Source organism: Musa acuminata, chromosome BXJ2-4, assembly GCF_036884655.1.
Source record: "Musa acuminata AAA Group cultivar baxijiao chromosome BXJ2-4, Cavendish_Baxijiao_AAA, whole genome shotgun sequence".
NCBI classification, from domain to species: Eukaryota; Viridiplantae; Streptophyta; class Magnoliopsida; order Zingiberales; family Musaceae; genus Musa; species Musa acuminata.
The window spans coordinates 46,770,340-46,793,426 of record NC_088341.1 but is presented as its reverse complement, the minus strand read 5'-3'; the positions used below and the strand labels follow the sequence as shown (position 1 = coordinate 46,793,426).

Below are 23,087 nucleotides of genomic sequence, written 5' to 3'. Positions count from 1 at the left end.
AGCAAAATATTTCACCTTATTCTGATACGATGTACCTATTTGTGTCACTGCCGATAGCATGAAATTCATATTTTGGAGAAGGAAAATGAAAAGAGAGAGAGAAGAGGAGATTGGATAAAAGGGTCGATGAGGCTTATGTATGTGTTTTAAACCCGAGGAGTAGGAGACACTGTGCCAGCAGTAGCAGCAATGCTGCTGCATTCATCCACCACTGCAGTGTTTGGTGAAGTGAATTATTTTAGTGTAGGATGGTCTCAGGTCAAGTCTATCACTGCATGCAGGTGGTCCAAAATATGAGCTGGCCATGTAAGGGTTTGACTGCTAAAGTTTTACATGTGGAGTATTATGTATGGCATCGAGGTACTCACTACTACTGCTACTACACATCAGCAGGCAGTGGTAGTTCCTTGAGCAACAATGTATCGAGTTGATCAGTTACTTTCACATGCAAAAAGTAACAGAAACCTTAAGTAAAATGATTTGGTAGCAATAAAAAATAAAAGTACATGATTTTTTTACTTTTACCACTGTTTGCATATTTTCTCCACTATGATTCAGTAAAACACATTGTGTGTGTGCGCGCGTTGGCTTGCCACCAGGAGAAGAAAATACCATGAGTTCGGCTGATTCTTTGAAAAGGCAGGGCAAGCTCAGTCCCGCAGACTGAGTTTACTGAAGAGGAAGACGATAAGAAGAAAAGGTAAAAAAAAAAAACCACCCACTTGTCCTTTCTGCTCTCTCTCTCTCTCTCTCTCTCTCTCTCTGAGACAAGGATACTATGCTTTGATACAAGCAAATAGACATCACGGGTTCCTCAATCACAGAACCTCCTCCCCCTTCAGTTTGAAGAGAGGGAGAGAGAGGGAGAGAGAGAGAGAGTATTGCAACTGGACCACGTGAGCTTTTTGATAACAGGGAAAGAGATTCTTTCTGCTGCTCCAGTTTACAAACTCTGCTCCCTCGAAGCTTTTCCCCACACAGTATTATTACCAGTCTAAGTGGTGTTACCAAGTCTGAGAGGGTTGGAAGATGTGTAATCAGCAGTCTCTCAGCGCATGGAAGCAAAACTAATGGCATCGGGAAGCTACGCTTTGGTCTCGGAGGATGCAGTCCTTTTGTACACCCACTGCAGCCTGCCTCCTCCATCTCCATGGCTGACTACTGCTGCCAACCACTGGTCTTCCACAACCATTTCACCCCCCTAAGCACCTCCCCGCTATCAGCACTCTCACAACCTCCCCAGTACTGCAACAATCATGATTGGGCTATATTTACCTCGAAAGCCGCTTATTTTTCCCATCCTAATCTTTGCACCTCATGTTTTTTTTTTGTTTTTGTTTTTTCGTCTGAATCAAGAGGAGAGAGACAGACAGGAAATAGATCATTGCCTGTCTTGACATTGACATGACATCCCTAAGGCATATACTCGTACACGTAAAATGCATTAACCACTAAAATGTCTTCTCGAAGATGACAAAGTTATTCTAAGAATTTTGACATGTTAGGATTATCAATGGATCAATATCTATTCCCCTATGGGTCATCAACCAGTATCTTATGTAGCTTTCACTGGATTTGCATGCAAATCAATGACACATCCCTCTCACTCGAACCCTAATGGTCATGTTTTATACTAATATCATTTCTGTTTATGATGTTACTATATGTATCTTATGCATATACGTTTAAGAATTTATCCATTTGGTGGTACCCATTTCAAGCTAGAACTGGTCTTCCGATCCAAATGCTCAACTGTTTCAGTGATGGATGCTTGACAGCAAAGATTCCTAGAAATGATAAACTACTGCTTCCATGATTGCTTGCTGAAATATCTGATCAGCACAAATCTACAGACTAATTAGACCTATTGCACAAAAGTACCTCTTGTACCATCTACTTAGAGAACAACTGTTTGTGCTTGTCTAAATACATAAAGAACACAGAGACATGAAAAGTTCAACCTGTTGGAATAATTTTAGGTCACATTGTCAAATAGTACTTTCATGTGCTATTATTCTTTCGCTTGTTAGTAAGCGAAAAATCATGGAAAGAGATCAACTTTCAACTTTCGAATATTGTAGGCATAATTAAATCATTTAATCCCATCTAAGTAAATCTAAACTTGTTCCTTATTTGATTGTTATCCTAGCTAAACAAAGAAGGCAAGAGATGATTGTGTAGCTCATCCATCCAAGCTGAGCTATCATTTAACTCAGACCTAGTTACATTCATCCACGACTCTCTAGTTTCAAAGAATTAAATTTCTAACTGATAGAGTCGACACCCTAAATACAAACAACTCAAAAACATGAGAATGGTTTGGAAGAACTCCTAAACAATTCTTTGTTTCACACCAGGGGCATGTGGTAAAACACAACTGGTTAACACACAAAGAGAGGAATAGCGTGTGGTCCTCAACCACATGCTAGAGCAGATTGACATTGCCTAATGCATGTACATGTTCCACAGGCTGGAAATGGTGGCAAGGGTGTTTCCATTGAGCGAAGCAATGGGGTCACTTTCTCTCAGATGTGTGTTGCCGGAGAGATCTTAGCCATTTCCAATGGAAACAGGGGGACAATAAGCATGAGAGAAGCATGCCACAACTGATAATATTCCCCTGCCCCAGAAGACAACAAAGGCAATGTTTGCATTTCTTACCGTCCTATAGAAATAAGGTTAAGAGAAAGAGAAGAGAGAGAGAGAGAGAGATTAAGAGAGGGAAAAAAAAAACTATGCACCTCAATGTAGCCTTATTCTAATATAGAACACATGCGGGCCAGAAAGAAGCATGCTACAGCCTGATATATTCCGCTGACCCAAAGGAGACAAAGCAACGGTTGAATGTCTTACCATCCTATAGCAATTAAGACAGAGAAAATGTAGATAGATAGAGAGAGAGAGAGAGAAGAAAACTACGCATCTTAAAATAGCAATGTCTTAATACGGAGAACATACAGCAGTTAACGGTGTAAAGAGTACACAAACCAACAAGTTTCAAAGAAGCAGTTGGTTGCTCAAAAATACAAGGAAAACAAAAAGGCAAATCATAAGTTCTAATCTGAACATAATGACACCCTTTTAGTATGTACTAAATTCATTTCAAGCTACTATAGTTGTTTGGAGAAAAAAATCAAACATTTATGACCTTTTTTTTTTTATGGCTTAGAGAAAACATGAACAATTTGGATTTTTTTTTTCACAACATTCAAACTCCTTAAAGCTCTTCCAATGTATATGCAAAAGCAACTTGCCACCTAGGAAAACCTATCGGCTTATTCATGTTCTTCCCTATCTAAATTTTAACAAAATATCCACATCGTCTCAGAGAATAATTTGTGAATTATCTGAGCTCATGCAGACACCTAATCCATCTGAGGCATCAGTAGATCACATAACAAGATATCCAAACATTTTCTGCCTTGTTACACAAACGAAAAGATAAATCTAAACTGACTAAATTCTTGAACTTAAATGAACCAGAAAAGGTCATTTCTCTGTCTTGTAAATTTATATTCAGATCCAAGCCAGTAAAATGAATTTATTAAACAGACGCTACATTCTATAGTCATTTCTATTATCATCAGAAAATCTACTTTAGGATAATAATCTTAGGATAAGCGTACAACAAAAACACCTTGACCTCAGTGATGAAAAGTAAAAGAAAACTCTTACACTAGCTCTTCCCTTCCTGCAGAACAAGAGCAACTAGAAAGAACTCGACCAAAGTGTGAAGTAATTAGGTGGTGGCTGGACTATTTGAGCCTTGGACTTGGATACATTTCCAGTTTGCAAGCTATCAACTATTGTTTCCTATGTCTCAAATGGCTCAATCTCAGCGATCCTCTCTGGGACTACTCTTCCATTGATCGAGAAGCATCTTCTCTACAGCAAAGCCCATTTTCACATAAATCTGTGCAGACATATGTGCCTTGACCAGTCTTAAGGATCCTTCTTCTGAACCCTTTTTCCCTGGTACTGATTCCACTAATTCCTCAAACACAACTTGGATCTTGCCCACTAAGCAATGTCAGAGACCACGACATGGTCCTATGAGACACATCAAATGTTGCCAGGACAGAACGAGAAGAAAACAAAACAATTTATTCTGGTTGAGCTTGAGTTTCAACTTGTCACTAGGACATGCTGAAGCAGATGAGATGAGGGATGTTGGGCCAACTATGCACAATCAGAGAACAGGTTTGTGGTTGGTGTGAACCGTGACAAGCTCCAGCTATGGTTAGCAAGCCTGACACCAGAGGGCATTTTTTCGGACGACTACAGTTGAGAGGAAGGAGGAGATAAATTGGCTGCCAAAGACTAATGGACTTGGCACTCTTCGCTGTCATCACTGAACCATCCGACAGGATAACCTTCTTGAGTGCACCAGCTTCCACATCATGCTGCATAGTGGTGACAAACAACAAAGCTTGTTACACCTCTAAGAACATCTACAGTACCATTGAACTTGTATACTGCCATGAGAATAATATGATCTTAGGAAGTAAAGCAGACCCTTTGGAGTTTTTGTTTCAATATTCAAGTAGTGACACTTTATCATGTATCCACCAAACACAGAGGAGAGACATACAAAACAATGCAAATTGTCTAAAGGAGGAAAGAATAGGCATTCTTGTGGAGCAATCAAAGTAAGATTCATTTTGTCCATTAGGAGGCATAAAGGTCATGGATTGTGAATTTCTATATGGCATGTGCAAATTTAAGAACAACTTCCAGAGTAGATTAAGATTTCTGAAGAAACCAAGTCCAAAACAAAATCCAATAGGAGGTTACTAGATTCACATATGGATCTGCACCCGGGAACTAGGCATACATGACAGTTGTATCTAATAACATTCTTTTAATAATAAATGGTTAGCCTTAGCTTGCACTACATATCATCATAAACAACTACCATGCTGAAACATTTTTGTATACAATACACAATCTAAATATATTAATATTAACTTACTAGATCATATTATGAGATCATAAATGGACGTAGTTATTTTCATACCTGTGTTCAATAAGCTTTTGGATACAGATCAAGACTGCTAATTTCCTCTCCATATCATAGTGAATCTTGTTTCCCAGGAATTATACCCTATGTCCAGTTATCAAGTTCTGTTGTCACCCCTAATTAGTTATGTAAGTATGATCCTAATTCATAATTGCATTTTCTTCATCTGGTTCTTATCAAACGAGAGCAGCTGATTAAAGTAAACATTTTGATCACTTCAGCTGCAGAGAAGTGAAGAATGCTCAACTCTGCATAGAAAAATAGGAACTATGACAATTGCTTAGTGTAACGTAATTTAAAACATCGAATGTTCTTACCGGCAACGAGAGCCTCAAATCGTCCCTATCTTGGATCCACAGCTCCATTGGGCTGGCGATCTGAACATGGTGGCAAGAGCGGCGAAACCCTGGCATCCGGCCTTCTCCCAGTCTCCGCCAACCCCTTCTTCTCCTCCCCTTCCTCCTTCGTCGCCCTAAAGATGGGGAGGCCGACGAAATCCCACCGGCTGACGTACTCCAACAGCCTGATGGGAATCACCCTCTTCTCCACCTCGATGTTGAACTTACGCCACTGTCTGCCCCACCAGCGTGTCCCTTAACCCGGAGATCTTGAGGTCCTCCGAATGGAGCCCTAATCCCTTAACTATCACGTCCGTCAATTCCTTTAAACGAATCGACCAAAAAACAACACAGACATTAGACCTTCTCGACGTCTCACGAGTAGAGACCAGATTCGAGGGGGAAATCGAAACTAAGGAAAGAATCGCCTACTAGAATCACCTTGGGGAGCATCGGATGTCTGGGCATCCGACGAGATAGACAGAGCCCACAGCCGCGATCGCGAAACGGAAATAGTTCCAATTAGATGGACGTGAATAAATACGGAGATTTGGGGCGCTTAAAAAAGGGCGGGGATGTTTCTGAAAGAGCAGCTCGTCCCGAGGCTTCGCCTACCCATGTGATGATTGGAGAGAAAAGCACTGAGGTCAGCGGGACCCACGTAAGGTTTTCAGCGGTAGCAGCTCGGGCGAGTTGAACAGTCGACTCGGTGCGGATCCTCTCCAAACCACATTTTAAATTTAAAACGTCCAACTCCCGCATCAAATCGTCCATTCATATGGGTCCCACATAAATCACAGCTTGGGAAGTCATCCTGACCCATGAAAACGTACAAGCACAAGATCCATTCACATTTTTATTTTATTGGAAATCAATATAGCTTTCAACATATAAGCACATAAAAATGGATAATTCAAACTTGATCACACTAAAAGATTCAATCACATACAGGCAATTAATCACTTATACACGTATCAAACTAACATTTACAACCTTCCACTGTGGCAAACTCTGTACAGAAAATAGGAAAAATAGCAAAGTAAAAGAAGAAGGATATTGTACAAAAATAAAAGGTAAGGCTCATTACAGCCCAGGAATGTTCAAGGGTCTCACACCAACAGCTCCAGAGGATGGCAATGACTTGGAAAAATCTGGATGCCTCGTCAGTGAGTTGAGGAAAAGATGATGCTCATGTAATCCACAGTTTAATTCACCATTATTCCCAAGTTCCTCCTTCGGGTTTCTGCGGCTCAGTCCAGAAGGGAATTCTTCCTGCAGGATTTGCCTTCTTGCAAAACATGTTTCCTGTTGTCAAGGTCAAATACATTGGTAAGAAAGAAGCTATGGCATCCTCAAGACACCAGCTACCGATAAAATGGTCAAAACATAACTTGGAAATCCATGAGGATGTTTAGGAGACAATTTAAGACTGCTGATTTTCCAATTATGTTCCGGTGGGATGATCAGTTAGGGCATTCCAATTTACTAAAATGATTCATAGGAGAACAGTTGCAACCATCATAGTTTCCAGCCACTGCAATCTCAAATAATTTCTGCTACTATTTCGATTTTCAAGATCAGGTTGCTTGGGTATTACGCACGAACTACCAATAAGATGTGGATGGACAGAAGCATAATGAATGTATCATTTACTCTCAATTCCAACAGCATTTATCTGAACAGTGATTAAGAAATAAGATAAACGTACGTTATCCAACAGAATGAGTACCTTTGGGTGATGCCGCAAGTCTTTGTCAGAACCCGATCTTTCATTACTGCATGGGTATGGCTGAGCATTCATTGGTGAGCAGAAGCACCATGATTCCTGAGCAGGTTTCTCAGGAGTATAAAAACATGGATTTGGTCTTCCACTTGACCTTGTTTCTCCCATTCCAGAATATGTCATGTGTGGGTGATCATGAGAGTGCAAGTAATAAGAGCTATGGTGCTCCTCTCTGCAGACAGTAGGACTGTCAATTTGGGACCTGACGTAAGCTACGGAGCTACAGCCTTGGTGATGTTGGAAGATGCAAGCATTAGAAGGATGTGTCTGCAAACATGGGCTGTGATATAACACACAAGATGGGGTTCCAACAATAGAAATAACCGGTGACTGCAACGTCCTCAGGTAACTTGCTTGAGCTGTAGCACATTCTTCCATTTTGATCCCTTGTTTAACAGCCAGATCCATTATTTGCTTTTGGTCAAGCCCCAATTCCAAGAGCACAGTCCAAATTTTTTTCATTGATTCTCTTTGATCATGAATGACTTGATCTCGCATTGCCATCTCAAATTGAAGTTCAGTATTTGCCATCCCCTGCAATTTTTTTAAAAGCATAAGTTTTCAAACACTGCTCGACAAATATACATGAGTTAGGGAATTATTTTAGTGCTTACAAGAAGTCTGTACTGACTAAGAATGTGCAGATAAATTTTGTTGCCATTGTTACTTATGGCTTCATCAATCATATCTTGAAGCTGACATCGTCGTTTCTCATTTATCTCTATATCCTGAAGAGATAGATGCTTAATTAGTAAGTTCTTAAAATAAGCAATGCAACAACAGATGACAAGATATAACCTTCTTGTAACCAGCACCAGCCTCATCATTGTCACGGATGTTATCCAAAATAACTTGTCTCCTTGATCTTAGTGCTTGCACAACTGCTCCATCCTTCTCTATAACCTAGATATTCAGATAGCATACTATTAGCAGGCCAAATCCGGAGGTATATATAAAAAATTCCTAAAAAGACATATTGCATTATTATGAAGGGTTGTCTCTGTAGGATCACTATGCAGTCCAGTGTTTCCAAGTGCCATGCTCCACAAACAATAAAACCCAACAAACAAGTTGGGACACCATATAAAGTGGCATACTTCCACATCATGGGTGTGAATCCATGACATTGCTTAACGCTCCATGCTTTTATCCTGGCACAGCAACAAGACAGACCAATAGTAAATTATTTAGCAATTTAGATGGCAATATCCTACAGGAACAGGCATGCAACAGCCAGTCAGCAGTCAGGTTTGTTTGCAGATTGTATCATTGTACATCCTTCATTTCATATTTCAACTCTCCTATTAATTTCACAACTGTTTCCCATGACCACTTCTCAAGACGTCACATTGCATGAAGGACCAAAATTGTACCCGATGCCTGAGAGCATTACACATCACCATATGTTTCCCCTTGTTTAAGTGGCATCCACCACAAATTTGAAATGTAGGGATTTCATGAACAGCTGTTCAGGAAGTCTGAAATCTTCTTGGTTGTCTCATGAACAGCTGTTCGGAAAGTATTTCATACTTCAATGCAGCCTGGACCACCAAGGTTTCCAAGGGTAAGGCTGCATGCATTGGCTCTCTCCTAACCCCACATTGGCAGAAGCCTTATGCACAGGGCTTGCCCTTTTTATTTTATTGTGGCCAAAGAACTTAGAACAAGCTTTTCATGGACGTAAAAGTGACCTAGAATTGGGCATATGACATCAACATTTCTCAAAGACAACCATTCTTGCTCGCTAATTTTCAGTTATCTAAATAGATCATGAATTAATCCACAGCAAGCTGTTAGACCTTCACCCTGATAGCTATATTCTACTGTACTACAATGGCACAAATATCATATCAGATCTGATGAATTGTCTGCTCATAATATTATTTCAAAAAACTGCTGCAGTCTACTGTCAGCCCACAGGCAGAAAAAGAAAATCACAGATGGATTCAATTGTGAAAAGAATCCAGATATGTAAAGGAAAGGAGCACCACGGCAGCTCAAGATTATGGAGCAAAAAATTCATAAAATAACAGAAAACTTCCAGATGGTCAAAATAGGCAGGTCAAGACGTTTGCAGGTTCCTCAAATATCAGTGAACTTGTATCTAGAAGGTTCAAGATAGAAATTAAAGTACACCTCTCAAATTCATTGTCCCCAGACTAATGCCAAAAAGTCAATGGTCTAACTCAGGTTCCCTATGAAATCCATAACCATTTCTTTCTCAAGAAAGCTCCAGACAAGTTTATACACGACAACCAAGTTTGTCACTTGAACAATCATTCAATTTTTTAGTTTAAAGCCAATTCTCTTAGGGTGTGGTAAGTGGAATCTCAACTGAATAGATAACTTTAAAGTAGATATGGGCACAGGTTCCAAGTTTAAGGTGTTGTGAGACAGTTGCACATTCTTTATGCATCTTTCTACTACAAAGATGTTGCCAAACATGTAGTGAAAATATTGAGGCAAATCTTTATTTGAATGAATGGAGAATGCAATAAATAAGTAAAAGGTAACATTAAAAATTTTAACCTCTTGCATAGCAATCTCATCATCAAGATGTTGAAGCTCAGTGCGGTTTCGAATGTTAGTTTCCTCAAGCTCAAAAAGTGCTTTTTGCAGATTTATGCGCTCCTGTACATTCTCACCTGTTTCACGACTCAAGATATTCAACCACGATAGTTCATCATCTGCAGCTTTTTCCACAGGTTTGATGCTTAACTGAGATTCCTTCTCAGCTAACTCCTTTCTCAAACGACAAACCTCAATCTGCACAAAAAATGAAGCTGAAATTCTAAGGCAATCTTTAACACAAGAAAAAAGTGTGGTTGATTCTGTCAATAGTTTTACCTGGAGATTATCGATCATTCGTTGGTAATCTGCAAGATGAGTGTCAACTGTCCCAATGTTTTTCTGAGAAGAGCATAACCGCAATGATTCAGTAGCCAACTCCATAACCATGATGATTTAGTAGCCAGTTCCATTCTTTCTATGTCAAATCATTGGGATTATCCACACAAGTAAACATGCTTTGTAATTCTAAGCATGTATTATGATAAATAGATGCAATTTACTATTTTGAATATCAGAATCCAAGGGTTGACTGTTAGACAGGGGAAGTCTATATCATCTCTCTATCTGCCAATTTAAGTATATAATCTTCATAGAAGCATGTACAGGAAAAGATTCAAGTACTTATATCAATTAAATAATGGCTGCAGCCTTACATGAACTTGAGTTTTGATCTCCTTAGCTCGATCAGCATATTTCAGTGTATTTATAGTGTGGTGATACTGATCATCTGCAGGTGATATAGTTGCAACCATAATTGTTTGAGAATTGCCACTAAGTCCATCCTTTAGGATACGGGTCAACTTGCTGTAAGAACCTTGGTGATATTAACTCACTACTATAAACTGTATTTGAAAAACCAGCCACATAACTGTTGCAATAAGGGGAGAAAAATACCTGTTACGATAAGGGACGTATGCTAGACCCTTCTTCTGTTGCTTGCCAAGGGCATTTATGCAGTTTGCCAAAGCAAGCAGTGAACGGTTGATATTAGCTCCATCCCTTAACTTTGGGCCTCCAAGGTTAGTTTCGGAAGCCCTTTCGCTGCATTTGGGGTGGTTGTAAGTTTCTCTAATCTACAATTTGGAAGAAGCAAAAGTAGATTCCATAAGCAACTAGCTACCTGCCAGCAAGATCAACTAGTGCAAGTTTTCCACGGAGGATCCGACTCTGATATTGATTTTTTTGCTTTCTTTTCACAGTAATCTCCAGAACTGCATGCGATCTTTAAACATAAAAAGTTTAAGAAAACAGTAGTTAGCTTTGATTTCTTCTGGATCTTATACAAACTGCAATCTTGACAGACATCAAGGAGCTTTACAATAAAGATATGTAATTTAAAAAAGAAAAAAAAATAATGGAACATGCACAGTTCTGGTGCAATGGGAGATTTTGAGCACATTAATGATTAGATTGGTGAAGTGACTATATAATATATTGTTGTTGCCTAATTTACATCGATATATGATATTAAGAAGCCTTACAAGAGTGTCAAATAAGCATGAACTCGAATTTTGAATTTGATCTTCTCATTGGGAGGGTAAAAATAGCAAAAATATGTGTGCAGAACAAGTGTGACATCGATTTCAGAGCATTTATGCAGTATTTTCAGTTCTGTTAGTAACTCTTTTCTTTAGGGATTTAACATCATAAAATGGCAAGAAAAGGTATGCATGCATAAAAAGTCATTTGACAAAAAAGTTACCGGGATGATGTTGCATTTGCCTCTGTGCTTTCAGTTTTGCGTCTGCTATTTCCAAGATTCAGAAGTTCCAGAATCTTATCTGCTGATTGAACCTGAGGAGAATGGATCATAAAAAAAATGTTCTAATATCTGCCAAAAACACCTAATAATGGTTCAAACACAAACAGATTACAGAAGTAGAATATAATGAACTATGGAGAAGAAAAAGAGCTTCTATGTAAATTATGGCACAGGTCAGAGGGATAAGTAATATACACTCCTAGATGCTTCAGGTTTTATTGCATTATGGCTGTCTTGGAATTGATGACAACTGAACAAATGTTTCCAATTATAAGGAACTGGAGTCATGGTAAGAATCATTAAGAAACAGCAGTTCATCCATTTGGAATTAGAAATCAGATTACCAATGGACCAATAAGAATCAAGCTACTTGACAGAGGAGACCACCACAAAAATGACCAGGATTTCACTAATTCAAGAAAAGAACTTTCTTGAAGCATGGCTTAAGGAGAGCTTTCAAACAGCGGGAAATTCAGATAACAAGCAGAGAGGTATTAATAGAAGATTCAAACAGAAAAATCAAGGGAAGTTGGCAGGAAATAAAAGTGGTTAAAAATTAATCCTTCTGTCTGGCATCCCTTATAATAATGAAGACCTTGAAGCCACCATTGATTTTAAAATGAATCAGTAGTTGTTTGGTTATTTTCAGCCCTATTTGTATCTTATTGACACTTTATGAACTGTCAGGATAAAAGTAGAATTAAATAAAGGGTCAGAGAGATCATGAGAAACCGATCGAGTAAAATACTTGGATTTCAGCCATTTGGGCAGCAAGTTATCCCCCATTAAAAGAGAACTTAAAAAGAAAGAAAACTATCAAAATAAACTGCTAATAAAAGAAAATAAGAAAAATAAAAAGTGATAATGAAGAAGTTAAATCAGAGCATGCAGATTTTAATAATACCTCAGAAATTTTTAAGTTATAGCTGGTAGATACTTATCTTAGGAAAAAGTCATAACCAAGAAAAAGAAGATACATGGTAGAACATAAAAGATGCTGACTATGATCTACCACAACAGTCTCTGAAGTCTGAAGTTTAGAGAACCTTGTTAAAACAAGCATGTAATGATCACGTTCAACTCAAGTTATACTCATCTACATTTTTTCGTCGATTTGCATTTTCAGATACTACTTTTACCTACAGTTGCCCACAATCACCATAAGCTAAATTCGTCAAAGTATCAAGCTTCTTGTGATGTTTAAGAACTTAATGGAGAGGAAATTAAGAACACATACAAGCTAGAGAAGATTAAGAAAAACCTACACACTTAAGTGTAAGTTCTATATTGATTCTATTAAAGCATCTTCAGAGAAACTCCTTGAGGATGGCCATGAGAAGTGTAATCATTTACCCAAACAAGAAATCCATACAAAGATGAAGAAAAGAACCTTAATGCTTCTTAAACCAGCAACCATAATTCCATGCTCAGGGTCTTCCCTAAGCTCCAAGTGTCCTGATGATTTTTCAAGCAAATCATAGATGACCTGAAATCGCATGGTGCAGGAAAAAAATTTTATGGCTTCTTATGCAATACCACAAGCAAGACAAATAATAATTCAGCAATAGTGGCATAGATGAGCAAAACTATACTTCGTTGTACACTTCAAGGTAAGAACAAGAGACTTCGAAGATGTCTGAACTCTTATCCTTCTTGATAAGATCAAAAATTGTATGCAAGCTAAGAACCATTAGTCCAGGGTCCTTACGGGTTCCAACCATTGTGTAAGTTTTGCCACTGTATAACAGGTTGAAAATGTAAGATTCCTATAACCAAAGTGCCTCAAGTAAATAAAAAAAATGGAAGTGTCTCAAATACAGCCCAAAGTGCCTAAAAGTGAAGAGCTGCATTGTAACAAAATGAGAAGTAAAGATTACATTAATTATCTATTCACACAAAGTAGCAAAGTGAAAACAAGATTAATTAAATGAGAAATAGCATGTGCATATGTTATCTAAGACAGAGATCATGAATATCCGGTGGTTATATAGAGCTACCTTATTGGTGGTTAAATTTAGCTTTCACAAAATTCAATAACACAATCATATCTCTAAGAAGATCCAGTAGACTTTGAATTACAGAAATTCTTTGTCAATGTACATAGCCCTTTCTAATTACAACATGTTCTGATCTTTCTGGATAGTGTTACCCTTTAAAAGATATTCTAATTTCCCTGACTTGAAAAATCTAAGACAGCACTTTTCCATCTGACACATAATAAAAAGATGAACAAACCCATATCATAACTTAAATACCTTCCTGTTGAACCATATGCAAATACTGTGGCATTTAAACCTTGAACCACACCAGCAATTGTAGATGATATGTTCCGATAAACATCCTGCAAAAATCAGAAAAATAATGATAATGGATAAATCTAGCATAAGGTATGATTGTGCAAAAGTTCCAATACACAGATAGAATCTACTTAGTTAAAAATTGCAATGACATGGATATAAAAAGACTTTCTTAAATTTCACAAAACTTGTACAAAGGTATAAAAATTCTCAAAAATTAATTTCAATATAATTAGACCATCATCACAGATATTAAAACAGGAAAAGAGTTCCTTTTTCTCTCAAAGAGTAGAAATATATTGTTTAAATTTTTACCAAAGGAATGACCTTTTGCCACAAGGATATGAAGTTTAAAATCTTTTTTAGAAAAAGGCTGCCAATATCACAAGCAGAGATGCGATGTCTTCAAGAAGAATGTCATTAGATGCTCCCATCAAATGTAGAGTTTCAGTAGATATAACTATGTGGATAATCAGATTTCCTAAGGACATGAGCTCTACCGCAACTTCATCAGTGTGATAAATAAGAAACATAAAAAGCTGTTTCTTCATCAGTTGAATTTGCCACAATGAAAACAACTTGGATGAAGTCATGTTAGATTATCATAATTAGTTTCCTTAAGCCAACACTTTGCTTTTATCTCAAACAAAACAAGCAAAAAAAATTTTCAATAAGGCCAATGTCATAATCTTAAGGATAAGTTTCCCAACTCAAGAGTTCGGTAACAAATATATTAAGAACCAAGATTTTCATTGTTGGCCATTACTGTTATAAATGACACCACAGATTTTAAAGTCATTAGATGCAATGATACTTATGATTTTTGCATGATTAACTAAGCATCAATAAGTGTTTATCATGCGGTGATAATCACAGTATTTTGAAAAATGAGAAGAAAAAAATATTTGAATTACATGTAAAGTAACATCCACAAATTTAAAAGCTAAATTACAAGCAAATTACTGCCACCGGCTAGGTAAGCTCCTCATTGTATTTTTATAATTCCTCTACATGTTTGGTTGAACAAACTACATGTTCACTGTTAGAAAATCTGAAACACTAGCCAAAAACAAAAGAAAAGGAGAAAACAAAAACAGAAAAGAAGTCAAGGAAGTCTACATACTGCATTAGTACATCCAGGTCCAAAGACATGATCAAAGCAATATCTTCTCTCTTTGGTTCGATTTTGGATGAGTTCAAGATAATCCTTCGACAGGTCAGGATCCAAAACAGTTAAGCTCTGTAACACAAGAAACAATAATTACCATGATTCTCTCCATCAAAAGAAACATTACCAAATAATGAAAACACCTAAAGATTTTCTAGTTTGCACCTTATCATCAGTTACTTGAATAATATGCCGACTTCGCTTTCGTTCTGCTTCAGTCAGTGGCCTGCATTTTACTGATACCTACCAAAAGACACCAAACTGTTAAAAGGAACTATTCAGCAAAATTAGCAGAAATCATCATGCTTCGGCTACAATTTATTCCCAAACTGAAAGAACAAGCTGTTATGGTTGAAAGTAATACCAGCAAGCTGGCAGTCCTTTTTGAGGATGGAGCTCTAATGCTTGGCATCGCTGATCAAAGATCCACCTCAACCTCAGAACACTTTTCTTTCTTCACTGAAGCTAACAAGATGCTATTATATTTACCAACCAAATCAGACGAAAGATATAATCTTTACCTACCCATCGGATTGTTCTTAAACTCCACGCGGACATATAAGAACGCATCTACATTTTCACCAGGAAAAACTAACAGCTTCAACTCTTTTGTTCCCCGTTCACACTTTCTTCTCGATCTATACTAACACGACGAGAAACAAAAATCGAAAGCATTGATCATTTACAAACACTAAATTTCATCACCGCCTTCGATAAAAACAATAATTCGCAAGAACCATTGCGTCAAAAACCCTAACCCGACAGAATCTGCACACCAAAACGCGCAACCTTCTGTTCAAAGACCACCAGAAAACGATCATCAACAGTCCTGCAACCCCCTCTATATCTGCACTTCCTCCTAAAGCAACGACTACACTCCCAATACCCGAGCAGGAAGTCCCGGCTGAATCAAGAACAAGAAACTAGCAAAAGAACACCACGACATCCGGCATTGGCTCCCCCGAGCTCGCATTCAACGACACCGACCCGAACATCCGACCTCCGAAGACAACAAAAGGCACCAAGAAGGATTTGGAGCATCCCCGGAGCTCTTCTGGATCCCTTCTTTAGTGCTGGCAGATGAGAAGCACGAGCGAGTCGGGGACGCTTCCGCTGCTCCGCCGGAACACCTCAACGACCCCCACCTCCACCCCCCCAGAAAAAAACCACACCGCACGATTTGCGTCAAGATCCGTGCCCCAAAATCAGTATCACTGTTAAGTGGGACACCAACGGTTGCTCAATGATGAGCCTTATGGCTTGGCAAATCAAGATAATAATAATAATAGAAAATAATTGTAATGATGAGTGCATTAAATAATGCATTTGAGGTCCCAAGTTTGAATTAAAGGTTTCCAATCGTCGAATATGGTGTTTCATGCAATGTTCTTCTTACCTGTAGTACATGCTATATCACAGGCTAAAGGTAAGATAATAAGTGCACGGTGTCATGTGAACAATGTGAGCTGAATCCTGCATTGGAAAGCAGTCAGTGACACTCGGAATCCCACAGTGGCATTCACTGCTCTCCGGCGTGTGCATGAGAGGGTTAGAGAGATCGCAAGTCGAGAGATGGAAGTGGGACCCAGGAGGAGGGTAGAGAAAGGAGTGGTGTTATCATTATGAGCGTTAGAAAGACGGGTAGAAAAGGGGAGTAGCAAACGGGAAGCCGTCGGTTGGGGCTTTTAAGGTCGCCGGACAAAAGGTCGGTGGGTGGGACCCGAAAGTTTCCGTAAGGAGAAGGTAGAGACGAACGACCAACTGGTGGGGTCCGGTCTCTCGGGACCTCCAGGACCGATTCGAGTCGGGTCCCACCTGCCGCCGCTGACGGACCAGCTCAGTGTCCGCTTTCGTGCGCCTACACGCAACGGGGGACGTACCAATGGAGCGTCCGCCGGTGCCTCTGCTTACGCCAACGCACAGCCGCTTCAAAGGTAAGAATAGAATATAAATATGGTAGGATTATTATTTTCGATCAATCGAAATATATATATATATACATATATATTTATTTATTTATTTGAGAGAGTTATGAAAGATGATGAAGTGTATATGAAACAAAGTTTTAGAGGTTTGCAAAAATATACTCATTTAATCCAAGAGATTTTATTGAATAAATTTATAATATAAAGTAAGATATGGGGCATAGGATAATTTCTTCTTTTTTTTTAATTGATTGTCTAAATCTTAAATACATAGTAGCTTTTTGCAAGGCCACTAATAAACACATTTAATCTAAAAACAATTGAGGAGTAGAAAAATACTAAATATATCGGACCCTTACAAGTCATCTAAGTCCCAACTTCTAACGTACTACCAAATCGAGATGTTACAATTTTTTTTTCTCTTTTTTTTTTTATCCCCAAGTTATGATTTAAAAAAAAAATGGGATGAAAGGCATAGGAGAGCATGATATATAATATATGAAATATTATTGATAAAAAAATAAATTAAACAAGACATTTCTTTTCTTTTTAATACCAGGAAAAATAAAGAGATAGCAACCAATATCTTCCACTTATAAGCCTCTAGAATTATAAAAAAAAGTATATATATATATATTATCTAAACCTCTACAAGTATAAATTCCTCCAGTGGAAACGAAATAATAATAATAAATAAATGTTCCACTTATAAGGCTCTAAAATTATGAAATTTAGAAAAGCGCGCAAAAAAAATTGAAGGTCCCACCGAGATTTGAACTCGGGTTACTGGATTCAGAGTCCAATGTCCTAACCACTAGACCATGGGACCTCTTTGTGATTGTTTGTATCATAATTTCTATATGTATTATTATTTTAATTACTGGATATACTTCCACAGAGTTGAGATCAGACGAGGAGCGATGGGCCGTCGCTTCTGGCGTTAGGGCAGGACGGTCTCTTCGTCGTCGTCCTCCGCGCGGCCTCTTTGAACAAGAAGCGGGTCGCCGTCGGCCACAGCGGCCTCACCGTCACCGTCCTCGAGAGGCGCCACGTGCAGCCGTCACCGAAGAGATCGTCCCCGAATTCCGCTTCTCCCGCTGTAGCTGCCTCCAGAGCCTCCTTCACCCTTCCGTCAGCCGGTATCCCCCTCGCCCTTCACCATTGTCTCGATGGAAGGTACCTTCTCTTGCGCCCCAATACCGATTTGAACCATCCGGAGATAGCTGTGTTCTCCAAGAAGGACGCATTGGCCTTTCCAAGGTGGTGACTTCCTTTCGACTCTCCGTTAAATCCTTCTGCATATTAATAACCCAGCGGCAGCAATGACTTCATATACTCGTAAATTCCCTCGACATATGTTCTGCATTTTTCTTCATATACGCATAGTCGATAACTTCGCAACTTTAAGAGCTATGTATTGCATAATGACTTCATGTTCTGCATCAGTACATAAGGAAAAAAATCAACTTATAAACAAAGAACACAATCAACTATTTTCTCACCACCTGTATAGTGTTGTTTATTTGGGTACATTGTCGTCTATTTCCAAGAGGTAAAACCTTGATACAGAAAATTTTTTCCTTGGAAAAATATCTCATTTTTCATCTTCTAGGATAAGGATGTCCAACACGTGTATCTGCGTCCCGAGAAGGTGTTTCTAGGCTGTTTGTTTAGGTGACTTTGATGTTGTTGATATACTTCATTATGCTATTGCACGCACATATTAAGGAGGTTCCTCTAATTACCTGAACAGCTTTTTCTTATAATTCTCAGGCATTTGTGTCATGATTCAAGGATTAATCTTTGTTTTCTGCATTTTATTCTAGATGGAGAGTATTGATATAACTTGCAAGGATGCTGTGAAGGGTATGCCATCAAGAAGACCAATAGTTGAAATGATGATCCCCTCTGTCTTAGACCAAATCATTTCTCCACCTGGTATGATTTATATAGTATGTCGTGTTATCTGGTTACCATAGTTATGGGTTCATAATAGCTCAAGAAGCATCTATAGCGATGGTATTATATTCGAGGGGAAAAAAAAAGTTTGACTTGTTCTCGCTTTATACTCTCAGTACTACATTTCTGCTGATTTGATTCTTTCCAGGTGATTTAGTGGGATAAAGTTCTTAGTTTATGTTCCTATATACCTTTTACCTTTAATTTTTTCCTGAAACCGAGGCTATTAAACAAACAACTTGAATTTTCAAAACTAACAGAATTTAGAAAAGTGAACTGAGTAACAACACTAAATTATTGTGATAAAATTGAGGGTTGACACAAATTTAAAGGGGTTTGGGTTTGACCATCTTCATAGGGTTTTTATTGAATACCTAGTAAATTTTTAAATATGAACCAAAGTAAAGGAGCAATATAACAGGAACATAGTCTTTTTTGGTACCTCGTTGATCTCATGGCTTGGCCAATAGGGTTTACCATGCTTTCTTTTCACATTCCTGAAGTCTTGCAAATCCTGTATAGAGGAGAGGGAGGGGAAGATATGGAGAGTGGAGGCTATCCTCCAAGTCCCAATACACCACTAATTGGAGAGACATCAACCAGTCCCATTATCCCACATGGTAAAAGAATAGAAATTCCATTTTTTTTTTTTTTTCTTTTGACAAACAAATGGTTATTTTGGATTTTATATAGGTAAGCAACATACTCCTTAGTTTCTTTTGGGAAATTTGAAGCCTCATGATACTGAAAGCCATAGGAGGTTAATGTGTCTCACAGCAAGCACTCCTTTAATGAACTAGCTGAAGGAAAAAAAGCCCTACATGGGCATTAGTAACATTGAAGTTTTCTTACTAATTTTGACAAGAACAAACCATCCTAATTGGATCTTGTGACTCATGGATGAGATTGTGTCATCTAGATTGCATTATGCTTATGGTCTAATCACATTTTTTTTTCGTCTTGGGTAATAATCCATAAAATGTTTGTAGTTGTTAAGTATTGCAGCCAGTGTGGTACTCCACAATCAGACCGTGCTCATGATAGTTATTGTTTGGTCAACAGAAATTGTTCTTGGATATCTAATAAATATTTATATTGTTTCAGTGAGATGGGTTATGCGAACATTATAGATTTAACCTTAGAGGAGACTAATATCAAAAAGGCGCCTGTAGCTCAGTGGATAGAGCGTCTGTTTCCTAAGCAGAAAGTCGTAGGTTCGACCCCTACCTGGCGCGAGAAATTTTAATTATGTTCGAGAAAGTAGAGACAATAAAAACGTTCCTTTTTTTTTGTTGGTTTTTTTATTCTAATTTTTCATTAATTATTGCTGCTTTAACGCCGTACAAATTCAGTATGCATACATCATTAGCATAATTTAAAAAACAGTTTCTATTTTAGTGAATTTTGTATGGAACGGTTTCTATTCTGCATCTCAATGAGAAAACACCTTTGTCAAGAAAAAAGGAATCCAAATTTAGTACAACATAGCTTTTGAACCACCAAGGAATTGATTAATCTGTCCGATAGGATAGGATAGCTTATTGTCAACACACTGAAAGCAAAGCAATGTTATTACAGGCAGATAAAAGAAAGTTTTCTAACTTCTGCTCTTTCAGCAATCTCTTCTCCAAAGACGAGTGAACAAACTACTCTCGGATTAAATGCTTCACTAGCACAACCGACTTTCTGCATCAGCTTCAAGGCCAGCATTTGTATAGATGGGGTGAAGAACATGACCTTCGCTTGGATCAACATGCACCCATTTCCGACCGCTAAGCTTATGGCGCTCGAAGCGAACATGACCTTCTTTTAGCGCAAATAATGTGTGATCCTTCCCCATTCCAACGTAGTCACCAGGATGGAACCTCGTGCCTCGTTGACGAACTATGATGTTGCCAGGAATCACCTTCTGCATAACATCCCACCAAAAACATAAACATCGGGAGAAACAGGAACGTAAACAGAGACCGACAAACAAAGGTTTCACTCATCGAACATGCATAGTTCGACTTCGTATACCTCTCCGCCAAATTTCTTAACACCCAGGTTTTTGGGCCGTGAGTCACGTCCATTCTTTGTGGACCCTGCAGTCTTTTTTGTGGCCCAACGTCGAAAGATCAAACTCAGCCCTCCAGATGCCTCTGAATCAAATCCATACACTATCAGATATATCTAAAAGCAGGTTGGCACCTTCGACAACAAATAAAAGGTGATAATATTACCATTAGCACCGCTATAGACGGTAACATTTGAAACAAGATCTTTGAGACCCACTCTTCTGCATAAGGTTGATAGAGACATTGTATGTGCCCCTGAAAGAGACCCCAAATGTAATCAAAATCCATTATTTAATATCCCTTTCCATACAAGGAAGATCAACATCCATCATTTAAATTTGAACTCTCTAATGATTTCATATCTAGGACCTAAACCAGGAAATGACAACAAAAGTTCAAGCATGCAGGAACTCGAGACCAAGCTAACTTGAAAGATCAGTACAGACTTTGAATTCAAACCCTGAATAAGCTTAAAACTGCGCCAAGTGCGTGTGTTCTATTTCATGATCGGAAAAAGGCTACAATAACTTTTTCGAAAGAAGAGGTGTTTCAAGCAGTGCTTATTGCCAAAACCCAAAGTAAACATAGAACTTACACATGCATGCAAGACCATACTAAGCACTTCAGTTCCTCATTTTTAATCACTGTATCGGTGATAATCTATCAAGAATTTGTGAATGTATAATTTGCGATGAATAAGATAAACGCTTGCTGTTGGCGGAATCAGGTTGGTAATAAATAGTTTGGACAATATCAAATTTGATGGATACATCCAACTAGGTTCTTGTGTACTGTTTTACTTTCTCTAAATACCAGCTGAAGCTTTATACTTGCAAGATTCATTTTCTTACACATTATGCTTACCATACAGCAAAAGATATGCATAATAATAAAGATTACAAAGGCTATCATATGCAGAAGATCAAAAGTTATAACATCTTTGATACACGAATGTTTAATTAGCATCAAAAGCTATATAGAAGATTGACATATACAACTATAACATCACCATCATCTTTTCATTTGGTGCGTCATCCAGAAGTTTTCTGGACATAGATTTTGAGGACATGAGAGGAGAGGAGAGGAGAGCAGAGGAGAGCAGAGGCGGGAGGATAACAGAGGGGAGGAGAGGAGAGAGAATGGTACCGATTGCAGCAGCGGAAGAGAAGGGCTCGGCTACCAATTGTAGGCAGGTAATCTTCCCAACTACCGTATTGACAGGTAGAGTCGAGATGAAAAGAGAAAGCCATTTCAACAGCGAAAGGGGAAAAGATTTGGAGCAACAAAGGGAAAAGGGAAGGGGAAACTCTCATACAAATGCGCCCTTTGATCGAGGAGTATCAGCCTTTGACGATGGAGTGATTGAGGACAACAGGAGGGGAAGAAGTCACTGCAACCTTTGATAGTTGATACTGCGGAGGAAGAGAAGGCGAAGCGAGGGCGGAAGAAAGCGAACCAGAACAAGGAGCAGGCTAGAATGATCGCACCTGCGTCTCCGCCGATCGCCGATGCCGTCCGCGCCCGTTGTGGCGAACCCTAGAAAAAGAGCCAGCCCGAGGGCCGGAAGAAGTGGCCCCTTAAACCTATTGGGCCTTCACTTAGCGGGCCACGTGGAGGATACAGCTAGGTCCCGTTTCGGCCCATCTGTTCCTTCCTTACACCAGCGGCGGCGGCGGCGGCGGCGGCGACGGTGGCTGCTGACGAAGAAGACTTGTCTACTTCCTTTTGATCCTCCTCTGCCTTCCTCCGCAACCACTTTCTGAGGACGGCCTCTTTTTCGCCTGCTTCGATGCTCCGCCGTCGCAGACCGACATGCTTCGATGCTTCGCCGTCGCAGACCGACATGGACGATCTTTCTTCTTCTTCTTCTTCTTCTTCTCGCTTCTCGCTCGACAAAAAAGCCAAGACTGATTACTTAAAAGTAAATCGCTATCCGCAAACGAAATCTCATACCCATCGTCGAAGAAGCTCATAGACCACACGGCGACCAAAGCTTAGATCTCAAGGAACTGTTTCCATGTGTAGCTCCGTTCATTCAAAGCGGTGGGGGGTGGCAGTGGCATACCAACATGACGAGGGACAGCAAGTGTCCCAGTAATATCATGTAGCTGGGTGAATCGGTTCCTAAGATTTTTGCGGATGACGTGATGTCAGTGTCTCACGGACCACATCACCCCTAATCCCTGCTATAGAAAGCTTGGCCGGTT

At 39.0% G+C, this 23,087-nt stretch overlaps 2 protein-coding genes, 2 non-coding genes and 1 pseudogene across 12 annotated transcripts; 1 reads left to right on the top strand and 4 right to left on the bottom strand.

Moving 5' to 3' along the window:
- Positions 1–1,769: 1,769 nt before the first annotated feature.
- On the bottom strand, positions 1,770–5,826 carry LOC103983303 (protein TUNICAMYCIN INDUCED 1-like; annotated as a pseudogene).
- Positions 5,827–6,249: 423 nt separating this feature from the next.
- LOC103983304 (kinesin-like protein KIN-8B) lies at positions 6,250–16,029 on the bottom strand. 5 transcript variants are annotated; one of them, XM_065106960.1, is made up of 18 exons: positions 15,698–16,029; positions 15,465–15,577; positions 15,304–15,404; positions 15,105–15,182; positions 14,895–15,011; positions 13,730–13,815; positions 13,067–13,211; positions 12,865–12,960; positions 11,415–11,506; positions 10,833–10,934; positions 10,607–10,753; positions 10,366–10,516; positions 9,989–10,051; positions 9,671–9,907; positions 7,940–8,044; positions 7,756–7,869; positions 7,088–7,675; positions 6,250–6,663 (listed from the first exon to the last, which is right to left on the bottom strand). In XM_065106960.1, the coding sequence occupies exons 3-18, from the start codon at positions 15,349–15,351 to the stop codon at positions 6,442–6,444; spliced, it is 2,391 nt and encodes a 796-aa protein (XP_064963032.1). In that variant the 5' UTR covers positions 15,352–15,404; positions 15,465–15,577; positions 15,698–16,029; the 3' UTR covers positions 6,250–6,441. The 5 variants fall into 5 exon arrangements, with proteins under 5 accessions (XP_064963032.1, XP_064963031.1, XP_064963030.1 ...); XM_065106959.1 differs by having other exon boundaries at positions 15,465–16,029; XM_065106958.1 differs by having other exon boundaries at positions 15,304–15,398; positions 15,465–16,029.
- A 1,592-nt stretch (positions 16,030–17,621) lies between these two features.
- TRNAQ-CUG (transfer RNA glutamine (anticodon CUG)) lies at positions 17,622–17,693 on the bottom strand. The gene has a single exon. It is a non-coding gene; the product is annotated as a tRNA-Gln (tRNA).
- Positions 17,694–19,985: 2,292 nt separating this feature from the next.
- TRNAR-CCU (transfer RNA arginine (anticodon CCU)) lies at positions 19,986–20,058 on the top strand. The gene has a single exon. It is a non-coding gene; the product is annotated as a tRNA-Arg (tRNA).
- Positions 20,059–20,330: 272 nt separating this feature from the next.
- Positions 20,331–22,879, bottom strand: LOC103982211 (uncharacterized). 5 transcript variants are annotated; one of them, XM_009399059.3, is made up of 5 exons: positions 22,196–22,879; positions 22,027–22,086; positions 21,046–21,135; positions 20,843–20,964; positions 20,331–20,732 (listed from the first exon to the last, which is right to left on the bottom strand). In XM_009399059.3, the coding sequence occupies exons 3-5, from the start codon at positions 21,122–21,124 to the stop codon at positions 20,493–20,495; spliced, it is 441 nt and encodes a 146-aa protein (XP_009397334.2). In that variant the 5' UTR covers positions 21,125–21,135; positions 22,027–22,086; positions 22,196–22,879; the 3' UTR covers positions 20,331–20,492. The 5 variants fall into 5 exon arrangements, with proteins under 5 accessions (XP_009397334.2, XP_009397335.2, XP_009397338.2 ...); XM_009399060.3 differs by lacking the exon at positions 22,027–22,086; XM_009399063.3 differs by lacking the exon at positions 22,027–22,086 and having other exon boundaries at positions 22,278–22,879.
- Positions 22,880–23,087: the final 208 nt, after the last annotated feature.

Bases quoted from the DNA above. Each gene is read 5' to 3' on its own strand.
- LOC103983304 (XM_065106959.1), bottom strand. From the start codon at position 15,351: ATGCCAAGCATTAGAGCTCCATCCTCAAAAAGGACTGCCAGCTTGCTG. The intron at 15,012-15,104 runs GTGCAAACTAGA...CTTGTGTTACAG, and splicing joins TTCAAGTAACTGATGATAAG to AGCTTAACTGTTTTGGATCC. The intron at 11,507-12,864 runs GTTCTTTTCTTC...CATTCTCCTCAG, and splicing joins CTGGTTTAAGAAGCATTAAG to GTTCAATCAGCAGATAAGAT.
- LOC103982211 (XM_009399059.3), bottom strand. From the start codon at position 21,124: ATGTCTCTATCAACCTTATGCAGAAGAGTGGGTCTCAAAGATCTTGTT. The intron at 20,965-21,045 runs GTAATATTATCA...GATTTGATTCAG, and splicing joins CGTCTATAGCGGTGCTAATG to AGGCATCTGGAGGGCTGAGT. The intron at 20,733-20,842 runs GTATACGAAGTC...GATGTTATGCAG, and splicing joins TTAAGAAATTTGGCGGAGAG to AAGGTGATTCCTGGCAACAT.